The sequence below is a fragment of the Carcharhinus amblyrhynchos genome, chromosome 6, assembly GCF_965287045.1.
Source record: "Carcharhinus amblyrhynchos chromosome 6, sCarAmb.v2.hapA, whole genome shotgun sequence".
NCBI classification, from domain to species: domain Eukaryota; kingdom Metazoa; phylum Chordata; class Chondrichthyes; order Carcharhiniformes; family Carcharhinidae; genus Carcharhinus; species Carcharhinus amblyrhynchos.
The window spans coordinates 50,859,807-50,872,450 of NC_137329.1; the positions used below are offsets into that span (position 1 = coordinate 50,859,807).

At 39.7% G+C, this 12,644-nt stretch overlaps 1 protein-coding gene across 1 annotated transcript in view; it reads left to right on the plus strand.

Annotated features, from left to right (window-relative positions):
- The window catches only part of th (tyrosine hydroxylase), a 70,093-nt gene extending 59,160 nt beyond the window's left edge, over positions 1–10,933 (plus strand). The window contains exons 9-13 of the mRNA XM_080191614.1: positions 5,167–5,236; positions 6,774–6,830; positions 6,994–7,089; positions 8,148–8,281; positions 10,663–10,933. Of these exons, the coding sequence (XP_080047740.1) occupies positions 5,167–5,236; positions 6,774–6,830; positions 6,994–7,089; positions 8,148–8,281; positions 10,663–10,822 (517 nt within the window). The 3' untranslated portion in view covers positions 10,823–10,933. The remainder of the gene's footprint in view (positions 1–5,166; positions 5,237–6,773; positions 6,831–6,993; positions 7,090–8,147; positions 8,282–10,662) is intronic.
- Positions 10,934–12,644: the final 1,711 nt, after the last annotated feature.

The following is a 12,644-nucleotide window of genomic DNA, read 5'->3' on the forward strand; positions in this document are numbered from 1 at the left end:
TCAATGGGGACGAAGTAGTAAGGGCCGAGAGCTTCAAGTTTTTAGATGTCCAGATCAGCAATAACCTGTCCTGATCCTCCCATGCCAACACTATAGTTAAGAAAGCCCACCAGCACCTCTACTTTCTCAGAAGACTAAGGAAATTTGGCATGTCAGCTACAACTGTCACCAACATTAACAGATGCACCATAGAAAGCATTCTTTTTGGTTGTATCACAGTTTGGTATGGCTCCTGCTCTGTCCAAGACCGCAAGGAACTACATAAGATAGTGAATATAGCCCAATTCATATAGCAAACCAACCTCCCATCCATTGACTCTGTCTACACTTCCTGCTGCCTCGGCAAAGCAACCAGCATAATTAAGGATTCCGCATACCCTGGAGATTCTCTCTTCCGCCTTCTTCCTTCGGGAAAAAGATACAAAAGTCTGAGGTCATGTACCAACCGACTGAAGAAGTTTCTTCCCTGCTGCTGCCAGACTTTTGAATGGACTTACCTTGCATTAAGTTGATCTTTTTCTACACCCTAGTTATGACTGTAACACTACATTTTACACTCTCTGGTTTCCTTTTCTGTGAACGGTATGTTTTGACTGTATAGTGCACAAGAATCCATACTTTTCACTGACAATAATGTGACAATAATAAATCAAATGTTCCCATCAAAACAGTTTAATGATATTTAACTAGCAGGCAATGTGATTGGCATATGAGTAATTAATCTAATAGTATTAATATTAATTTGTGAGAGAACTCATTATCAACCAAGAGAGGAACATTAGCAACCCATTATCAACCAATGAAAGAAACAGTAGCAGCTCGTCACTTTTGAGTCAGGAAACATCTAAATGTTACTGCATAGATCTTGACAAGCTCAGACAATACTGTATTAAATTTGAGATATCAGGGAAATTTGGTCTGGTATACTGCTTAAGAACATGAAGCATAAGAAATAGGATTAAATGTAAGTCATTTGGCCCTTCAAGCTTGCTTCACCATTCAGTGACTTCATGGCTTATCTTCGACCTCAGTTCCACCTTCCTGCACAATCCACCCCCATATTCCTTGACTCACTTAGTCCCTAAAACTCTATCAGTCCTTGTCTGAATATATTCATCAATTGAGCATTAAAGCTCCATTATGGTCTGTTGGCTGTTGTCTCACACAGATCTTAATCCCATAACTTTGTTTCAGCTGCTTCTGTCTGTTCAGCAATTAGAATCGCCCTTGCAATCAAATGTCAAGCATGGACCTAACAACCCAATTGTCCAAATGTGGGGTATTGGAAACTGTAGAGGTGCATTGTGATTGTGCAACAGAATTCAGTGAAATCTCACAATGAGGAAGAAGGGCGAAGTAGTAAAACCTTTTAACCAAAGCTTTACCCTTTGAAATGGAATCTGGAAACTAGAACTCTTGTTAAATTGGAGTTTGTAGGATTTGATAACTTATGTCTGCACACTACTGCTGAGTTCATCCTCCATCACCACCATTCCCCGTGCACAACTGCCAACTACAGACAGTGTTGACAAATGAATGACTAACATAAAGGAAAGCCCATAGATATAAAAGGCCAGTGTTTCTGGGGAAATGTATAGAAAGGCTTTCATCTTGGTGTCATAACCCTCTGTAAGAATGATACCCAGAGCTTTGGAAATTAAAGGCTTCTGCAAAATTTGTGGATTCTATTTAGTCGATTTTTCAATTGGTCGATCACCACAATCCTTCACTCCTTTCATATTATCTAAATTTAAATAACACTTTTGTTCTTTAAAAAGTAGGATGCGGCAAATGACAAACTAAAGATTCAGTTTGAACCTATATTAGATTTATGAGCTGCTCTTGTGTAATGCGTACAGTTGTCTGATAGGCTGAACTGGGCATTGTGTTGGAGAGTATCTTGAAAAAGATTTTATCTAGCCCTGGTTTCAAAACTCTACCAACTCAGGTTGGCACAGGGAACTGAAAGATTATGAATGTCAGAAAAGATCTGAATAAGATGATTTCATAGGTGATAAAAGACTGTTGATTATTGCCCCTTCCCCAAGTTAACTAAGAATTGAATGGGCTTTTCCAATTTGAATATCTCAAAGCTATGAAATGTGAGAAGGTCTGACATAGCAGGGAACCATGGTGGTTAATCGTTGGCATTTGGAACACTAAACTCTGCCCAAAATGCCAAATGGACATTGCCTTTGCAAGGATACTTATTGCCAGTAATGTCCTAAAAAGTATTTGGAGACTGGTTCAATCCAAATGCAGGAACTGCAGAGTTGTTGGAAGAAACTTGCAGGGACCTGATTTTTCAGAAAATCTGTGGTAGTTATAACATTGTCTGAAAGCAGAATGACGTGAGAACAGTTGAGTGAAGGTTTGTTAGTCTGTTTCATACTGATCGCTACTAAAGAGGGGTCTGAGGTTGGTAACTGCTAGATGAGAATGATCCACCAATGAACAAAGCTGGTATGAGTAGGATGAAGGTCAATGAAACCAGAAGTGGGAGTTGAAAGAAACTTAATTGTACCAGTAGGCATGGTTATAAGAGTGGGTCAACTGGAGCAACTGGACAGGTAAAGCTGGGAAAGAAAGGAGATCACTTTTACAACATTGGAGGAGTGAGGGGAGTTGTGTCATTTACCCCAAAGGGGATTTTCATCAACGCTAATGGGGAGGGCATCACTAATCCAGGAAAGGCAATAGAAATAGATCACAGTCCATTTCACACAATCAATACATTCCACGTGTTATCACATTTTTTACTTGGTCATGGTTGTTCCTTTGAAGGACGAACCAAGGAAACAGTAAAAAGCCAAGCAGAACTGACTATTATCATTATTGTGATCTGAAACAGGCATTTGATAGACATCATATACAGCATGCCTGGTACTGATGATTGAGCTTGACACTCTTAGCACTGCATGAAGTCTGAGTGAGCTTTCTTCATGAATTTGTACTGTCTGTTTTCTTCATCTTCTGATCTAAAAAGAATGGGATGGTCTGATGCAGAATTATTCTACCTAACTTGATGACCAGGACCAGAAGCTGCGATAATTTAGACAGTAAAGGAAACAATAATGGAAATTGTCAAAATGCACTGATCACCCCTATCATTTTTTAGACAGCATTGGAATTGTCAACCATATATAAACAATGGGGATTATACTTTGTATGTTAAAAATGCAACCCCTGAGAATCAATATGGTGAGATACAAACTCTTGCTGTCTGGTGAAGGAAAATTAGTACAAAATGACAAAATTTCTCTTATATCAGGAGAGTTTCCCTAAAATTATGAACTCCCCATGGTACCAACCTTCACCACACTGAACACAATTTTAACAGTTGAGTTTTAACATATGGCTGGGACTTGCATATTGTTAACTGAATATGACATGACCCACTCTGATGAGAGTGAATACATTACAATAATCACACTTTATAATTGCTTTTGATTTTCTTTGATGGAATGTTCCAAAGGGGCTTGGAAGTAAGTGTTCTTACCACACAGTTGTAAGTACTTATCTGAAAATAACTGATGAATGGGAAAAAAAACAGATGTGGTAATCTGAAGTGGGAGATGAAAGAATGAAAGGAATTTCAGTTCTCCAACATCCCTCCATTCTTTCTCTTTCAAGGTCACTGACACCTTATTGCAGGTTCCAGTGACCGTCCAGTAACTCACCCAAGTGCCCATTATTCAAATGCAAGCCTTGATATTGTGGAGATGGTCTTATTTTACTAGAGTAGGCATCACAGTCAGCCTTTGTCATTATGTGGTATCCTAAGAGTACTTTTAACAGAGAATCTTCCATAAACACATTACTGAGGTAAAATATAGTACTTCAGTTGCCATCCTGGCTGAGATCAGCTAATTTAACACAGAGCAGGAAATGAATGTGATGTTGCATATGATTAATACTATGGAACATGAACTTCTTCATTAAACCATTTGGGAAGATGTTGTATTATATTGCATATTACTCAACAGATTGTGGGTATCAGTCACAGTAGACTTACACTACCAATAGTGACAATTAATGTTTACCTCCCCTTTAATTATTCAAAGAAGTGAACGAACTCCTTGATGGTTCATTGGGCAATGCATTATCTGCTAGTGAGCCGCAACAGATCAGAAAAGACCCAGGTTTGACCCTTAGTGTTGTGTTAGCTGATCTGAGACAGATCAGTGGTGAGGCTAATGCAATTGTTCCTGATCACTTTGTGCAAAGTAGAGGGGAAACAGGATCAGCCATGGTTTCCAATGTTATCCAATTAATTCTACTGGAATGTGTATGTTAGTGATATGCAGGTTATGTATGACATCCCCAAGGAGAGATAACCTAGCAATATTCAATCCTGAAATTCCAAGGGAAGTCCTCTGCTGGTGCAAGCATAGCAGAACAAACCGTCAGCAAATCAACCCCAACGCTACCTCACCTACCCTGCCAACAATGACTCCCATACCATATTTTTCTTTCCAGCTACTGGCTGGAATCATTATCCCAAATCACAGAGTTGGGGTTATTGGTATTGCCAGGGTTTATTTATCGTGTGCACCTGTCTGCAACGATATGTCAGCAATGCCAGCCAGCAATAACAACACTGCTTTGAAGCATCACCAAGCAAAGGGGAAGATAGTGAAAGATTCACCAAGCTCTTTTCTTTATTTTTTTCTGCTCCCATGGAATGAGCAGGTCATCTCTGGGATTTACATCACTCTTTCCTGTGAAGGTTGAGGGCTCCTAAGGCTTTCAGTTGGATTCATGCCATTTCTAACTGAGATTTCTTGGAAGCAGGAAATTCTTAGTCACTCCGTTCTGACTTACTGGGGAAAAGCAAAACATCCACGCACAGGACTCGCTGCTGAAATTTAAAGGACTGGAGCAAGGAGGACAGAATCATGGCTGCCCCAGGTGGAAATCAGCCATTGTACCTGTATACAGCCCAGAGATTTCAGCGCTTTGCTTTCTAGCCTCACACCTGGACAAAGGACTCAGGGCCGTGTGATGCCAGTGGCACCAACTGTCCCATAGGCTCATAGACTGCAAGAGGAAGAGAAATAAACAGCATCACAAAGAATTGTTCATTGTAGAACATATTGATTAAGATAGAAGAATAATTTATAAAATTGGTTGACAATGATCTTCTTACTCTTTATATATATATAGGGATTGCTGCCATGAGCTGCTGGGACATGTGCCCATGTTGGCTGACAAGACATTTGCTCAATTTTCTCAGGTAATTCCATCTTCCTTTGTTGTGAATATTTATCATGTACAGGAACAGACAATGGAGTTCTCCTTAGATCAGAGAACATTGAAGAGAGAGTTAGCAGAAGTGTTCAAAATAAGCAAAATTTTGATAGCTTAAAAAAGAAGAAACTGTTGCCATTGACAGAGGTTCTGAAATGAGAACAGAGATTAAAGGCTATTTGCAAAGATAAGGAGAACATGTTTTTACACAATGAATTGTTGTAATCTGAAATGCACTGTCTGAAAGGGAAGTGGAAGAAATAATGTTCAACAGGGAATTGGATAGATATTTGCAGGGAAAATATTTACAGGGCTAAAAGGAAAGGGCATGGGATTGGGACTAATTATCTGATGATCTGTGAGATTTTCATAAAAATCATAGAAACTCTACAGTGCAGAAAGAGCCAGCTGGCCCATCGAGTCTACATCGACCACAATCCCACCCAGGCCCTACCCCCATATTCATACACATTTACCAGCTAATCCCTCTAACGTATGCATCTGAGGACACTAAGGGGCAATTTTAGCATGGCCGATAAACCTAACCTGCGCATCATTGGACTGATCATTACCTTTGAACACTGAGGAGGCATGGAATTCATTGTTACGTAGAGACTGTTAATCAGCTAATGTCCTTGCTTCTCCCTTCCCCATTATCCTTAGGACACAGGGATGAGGAGGCTACAGTTCTAGTAATGGACACAGGTTGAGCACCTGTCCCAAACATTAAACACTATAGCGAGCTAATGGCATTGAGGTTGAAGCCAAGAATGAGAATGCACTCATATTTGAGAAGAACCTTGAGATGGAGGGACTATTCCATTGGAGCAGAGAAAGCTAATATGAGATTTAATAAAGATTTTTAAGATTATGAAGAGTTTTAATAGGTTAAGTAGGAAAAACTCTCATTCAGGAGTCAATAATGAAGGATCATTCATTTCGAATGGGAAGAGAGAAGGTTGCTAGAGAATGGGCTACTTAAGAAATGCTGAACAAGATGGGGACTCTGATTTTTTTTTAGGGAAAATAGAATAAATATATGAAGCAGAAGAAGATTGCATAGCAATGGGAATAGTTTTGGAGTTTGCTAGAGAGTTTCAAGAATTGTCCTAGCAATGATGAAGGAATGGCAAAAACTGTCCAAGTTAGGATGGTGTCTTGGAAGGGAACATTGTGCTAGTGGTGTTCCCATGCACCTACTGGGCAGGACTTTACAGCCTCGCTCCTCCCACAACCTTAAAATCCCATCCAATGGATCCAATGGATCTTCCCATTGTCCACCCCTCACCCACTACGATTCCCATATCGGGTGGGGTGGTAAAATACTGTCCACTGTCTGTGTCCTGGAACTGATGGATATCACCAGTTTTGCACTGGGAAACAGGTGATTACGCTGTTTGAGAGTCTCAATGTTGGAGAAACATGACTTCCTGAATAATAAAGAAGGAAAGTTTCAGTGAATGGACAGTGTCTATTTTTTTGCCTATGATTACAATAACTTCTAATTCTTTCTGTCACCTCAGAATATTGGCCTTGCCTCCCTCGGAGCAACTGAAGAGGAAATTGAAAAGCTTTCCACGGTTAGCTTTACGATATTCACACCTGCATGCAATTCATGTTGATTGTTTATTTAAATTCTCAAATAAGCAATATAAAGCAAACTCCATGCAAATTACCTCATTACATCCCCACACAGCACTGAATAAAGCTGGGTAATTATTCTTTATAACCTGTCTGTTACAGTTGTATTGGTTTACTGTGGAATTTGGACTGTGCAAGCAAAATGGTGAATTAAGAGCGTATGGAGCTGGTCTGCTGTCAGCCTATGGTGAACTAATTGTGAGTGATGTGTACATTTTCTTTATCTCAAAAATTATTTTTCCAGCATAATTTTTTTTGTCAACTTAACTTCAAAGAGACTTTCAAAAGTGACTTTTTTCATTTTCTGGTTCTTTCCCAATGTTTCATTTGATTTACATGAAGATTTATCCTGAATTTCCATATTTTGAGTTTGACTTTTGCAAGTTTACAACATATTGTATGGGTTGACACAGTGCACTGAGATGCTACCATTCTTATAGAAGTTGAAGAGAGTGGTCAGGCAGCCCCATTCCCATCAGAATGCAGATTGGCTGCTGTTAACTAGGTTATTGTGTAATTTTCAAACTTCCTCCTGATAATCTGACTTGTTTGCAATCTCTCTGGAGTCCAGTGATTCTTTTACAATGATTGTCAGAACCTCACAAATGGGCCTTGTTCCTCTTGGAAAAGTGCTGGAGATTCTTGGGAAATTATTGGATTAAGTCTGCCTCACATTGATGTTAAAGTCATTGATTATCCCTTTTTGGAGAGAGCATGTTATCCATATCTTCCCTTTAAATATCATAAACATTCAGAATATTTACTATATTATAGTAAACTGTAGATCAACTATTGTGTTGATCCTCAGTTTCATACACATTTGCAAATTTTAGGGCTCTTATCCAATTGCCCCCTTAATGAAGTACTCCTGCTGCGCTGTTTCCCTCACCATGTGCATCAGGTAAAGAAAGCATTGGGTTTGGTTCTGATGTGCCAATATTCAAATAGTTTGCTATTGTGAGTTTACACATGAAGGATTGTGTGAATTTGACAAGATACTAGGTGACTGTTTGCATTCCTGAATCTGTAACCAAGCTAGACGTGAGAAATCAGTACCTGGAGTGTATTTTAAAATGCATCTGTTTTGGGTTGCTTTTTTGTATAATAAGCAATATTCCATATGGATTCAGAACTTTCTGAAAATGAAAATCTGCATGTCCCTTAATGTATGGAAATAGATATCAAACCTGCGATTACACATCAACCAATAGCTAAGGCTGGCTGATTTTCATCTGACATAAATGTTTTGCACACAGCACGCTCTGTCCGGTGAACCAGAGCTACGGGAGTTTGACCCCGACGCTACTGCGATTCAGCCCTATCAGGATCAGACTTATCAGCCAGTGTATTTTGTATCTGAAAGCTTTAGCGATGCTACGGACAAACTGAGGTAAGCGGCTCTGTCAAACTAAACTGCAGTGGTGTAATTCCTGTCCAGTTTGTTAAAGCCAAAACATCTGCATTCATCACCCAGATGAGTTACCAAAGATGTCTATTCTACTCACTAACACCTCAGTTGTAGATCAGATTGTGTCACTGGATCAGTCATTCAGGGGCTCAGCTTAATAATCCAGAGAGGAGAAATTCAAAGCTCACTATAGTAGTTTCTTATAAATTGGAAATAAAAAACTGCTTCTGGTCAACATGGCCAAGGAACCCAACCATTTTACTGATGTACTTTGAGGAAGGAAAGCTGCCACCTTTACCTAATCTGGCCTTCATGTGACACCTTTCCTGCATTGACGTGGTTAAATCGTAACTGGTCTCTGAACAGGTTGAGCAAGCAAATCAATTGTATTAAACATAGAAAATAGGAGCAAGAATAGTCCATTCAGCTCATCAAGCCTGCTCCACAAAGAACATAAGAAATAGGAGCAGGAGTAGGCCATCTAGCCCCTCAAGCCTGCCCCACCATTCAACAAGTTCATGCTGATCTGATAGTGGTTCAGTTCCACTTACCCGCCTGCTCCCCATAACCCTTAATTCCCTTATTAGTCAGAAATCTATCTACCAGTGACTTAAACACATTTAACGAGGTAGCCTCCGCTGCTTCAATGGGCAGAGAATTCCAAAGATTCACTACCCTCTGGGAGAAGAAGTTCCTCCTCAACTCTGTTCTAAATTGACCCCACCTTGTTTTGAGGCTGTGCCCTCTAGTTCTTGTTTCCTTTCTAAGTGGAAATAATCTCTCTGCTTCTACTCCCTTCATTATCTTATATGTCTCTATAAGATCTCCCCTCAGCCTTCTAAACTCCAACGAGTACAGGCCCAACCTACTTAACCTCTCTTCATAAGCTAACCCCCTCATCTCCAGAATCAACCTGGTGAACCTTCTCTGTATTCTCTCCAAGGCCAATATATCCTTTTGCAAATAAGGGGACCAAAATTGCACACAGTACTCCAGTTGCGGCCTCACCAGTACCTTGTACAATTGCAGCAAGACCTCCCTGCTTTTATACTTCATTCAATATGATCATGGCTGATCCTCTGTCTCAATACCATACTCCCATTCTCTCCCTATACCCCTAAATGCCTTTAGTGTTTAGAAATCTATCTAGTTCAAGCTGTTCAGCAATTCGTGAATAAAGCCCATCAATTTTCTTCAGAGCAACAGAATGGGTATTAAATTCCTGCGACACAAACCGCTTAAAATTAAAAAAAATATGTTATTCTAATCATCATTCTTTATTGGAAGTGCTCTCCTGTCTCACATGGCACCATTTTATATCTGCATAGAATTATAGAATCCCTACAATGCAGAAGGAAGCCATTCAGCCCATCAAGCCTGCACTGACAACAATTCCACCCAGGCCCAATCCCCGTAATTCCACATATTTACCCTGCTACTTCCTCTAAAACTAAGGGACAATTTTGAATGGGCAATCCACATAACACGCACATCTTTAGACTGTAGGAGAAAACCAGAGCACCCAAAGGAAACTCATGAAGACACAGGGAGAATGTGCAAACTCCACACAGTCACCCAAGGCTGCAATTGAACCTGGGTCCCTGGCGCTGTGAGGCAGCAGTGCTAACCACTGTGCCACCCAACTTCACTGTATCAGTGAAGCAGTTATGTGATTTAAAAAATGTAATTGTTGAGATAATGGGTGAGGACAAAGCTGGGCTCAACCGCGATTCTCTTAGCATGGGTAATGGCTTCAGGAGAACAGCATTAATAGGAGACATTCGGAGGGAAAAATTAAGAAGAAAGGTCAGTCCTTTACGCTATGCACCCTAGGCTGATAAAAAAAAAATCAGGAAGTAGTTAGCAGAGGAAATGACCACAATTCTTAAATCATCCATCTTTCAAATTTTACCAGGTTAATTGGCAGATATCAAAATTAAAGGAAAAAACTTTATTTTATGTAAAATTACATTTTATAATGTCTTTCTGTCTCAGGACATTATCAAATGTTTTACAACCAATTACATACACTCAAAATGTAATCTCTATAGTAATATACTATTATAGAATATAGTAATTTTCTACAATGGGAAGGTAACTAAACAAAGGAGATCAACACTTTTTGTTAAATTGGTTACTTCCTCAATAATCCTAAATTTGTCAAACACAACTTGCTCCTTAATTTTATTTTAAATTTTCACAGTTCAAACTGTGATGTTATGCTGATTATCAGGACCATTTTGGAAAGTAAAAGGTTGTGTAATAAAAATGTTGTCAATACGCTGAATCCAGTATTTAATCATTTGAATCAAATGTTTGTACTGACCATTATTCCTGACAGAATTTGTCTTTTGTGTTTGCAGAAAGTATGCAGCGAGTATTAAGAGGCCATTTTCCGTGAAATATGATCCATTTTCCAAGACCATTGAAATACTGGATAATCCTCAGAAAATCAGGAAGTTGCTGGACAATCTGAAGGATGAGTTGAAGATGCTGGCTGATGCGCTGGATGTATTATCCTAACCTCTAGCTCTGCATGTCACATAATACAGATGTGTTCTGTCTATATTACTGCTGCATCGTAAGCTTCATCATACATCTGTCAAACTTCTTAGCTTTCATTTGGATGTAGCATTGTGTCCACAGGCTCTATTGTAACGTTCAAGCAATTGAAGGGTTTGCTTCATTTTATTTTATGGATTCTATTTCTTTTGCCCCTGAATAGTGGAATGTTCGAAATTGGTCTTTGCTGTAACACAAAATGGGCTCATAGTGAACTGGCAGACTACTTAACACAGGTAAAGAAAGTGGGAGCAGTGTTAAAATGCTATCAATTTCTTTATCAGCCTGTTTTGCAACATCCTCCACTCTGGTTCCAAATTATGGAAGTAGCCAGGCCTGTTTGAATGAATGGGGGTCTACCCTTTGTGCTGACTCGTCCCCAATAATATTCTTAAGTATTGTTTTAAAAGGAGCCCTCACTCATGCACCCCCTCAAAACTGTCTCACCATATATATTTTCTCCCAAAATGATGATTTTTCAATTATTCACATTAGATTGCATCTGCCCATTTCTGTCGCCATCTTCCTGAAGTTTGTTGCTACCCTACTAGTTATTTCCCAAGTTTCGTTCAATCACAAACTTCAAAATGATATTCCCTTGACCTAAGTCCTTGTCACAGAAATATATAACCAGATTATTTACCTGTTGCCTCTGTCTCTTTAGTACCATAGAGGCATAGTCATACAGCACAGAAACTGGCTCTTTATCCCATCATGCCTATGCTGACCATCAAATACCAATCTATATTAATCCCATTTACCAGCAGTTAGTCCATAGCCCACAATGCCTTGGCAATTTAAGTGCTCATCCAGGTGCTTCTTAAGTGTTGCAATACTTCCCTCCATCACCCTCTCAGGCAGCACGTTCCATATTTTCACCACCCTCTGGTGAAAACATTTTTCCTCAGATCCCCTCTAAACCAGTTACTCCTCACCTTAAACCTACACCCCCTAGTCTTAGACACCTCTGCCACAGGGAAAAGATTCTCATGATCTACCCTATCTATGCCTCTCATAATTTTGTACACCTTGATCAGATTACCACTCAGCCTCCTCTGCTTCAGGGAAAACAAACCAAGCCTATCCAGTCTTTCTTCATAGCTTAAATTTTCCATTCTAGACAACATCCTGGTGAACCTCTACTGCACCCTCTCCAGTGCAATCACATCCTTACAATAGTGTAGTAATCAGAACTGCACACAATAAACGTTGGCTTAACCAACGTTTTATAAAATTATCTCAAGAGCTCCCTGCTCCTATATTCTATGCTCCAGCTAAGGAAGGCAAATATCCCGTATGCCTTTTTCACCAATGTATCTACCTGTGCTGCCACCTTCAGGGATCTATAGAATTGTACACCAAGGTCCCTTTGTTCCTCAAAATTCCCTAAGGAGCGACTGCTCATTGTGTACAGCCTTCCCTTATTAGGCCTTCCAAAATGCATCACCTCACACTTAACAGGCTTAAATTCCGTCTGCCATTGCTCTGCCCAACTTAACAGTTGATCAATGTCAGTCTGGAGGCTAAGACTATCCTCCTCGCTATCAACAACACCCAACAATTTTCATGTAATCTGCAAACTTACTAATTACACCTTCTACATTCACAGGCAAGCTATTCATGTATATAACAAATAAGAGTCCCAACGCCAACCCCTGTGGTCACAGGCTTCCAGTCATAAAAGCAACATAAGAACATAAGAACATAAGAAATAGGAGCAGGAGTAGGCCATCCAGCCCTTCGAGCCTCCACCATCAATCAATGCCTCCTGTTAACAAGCTAA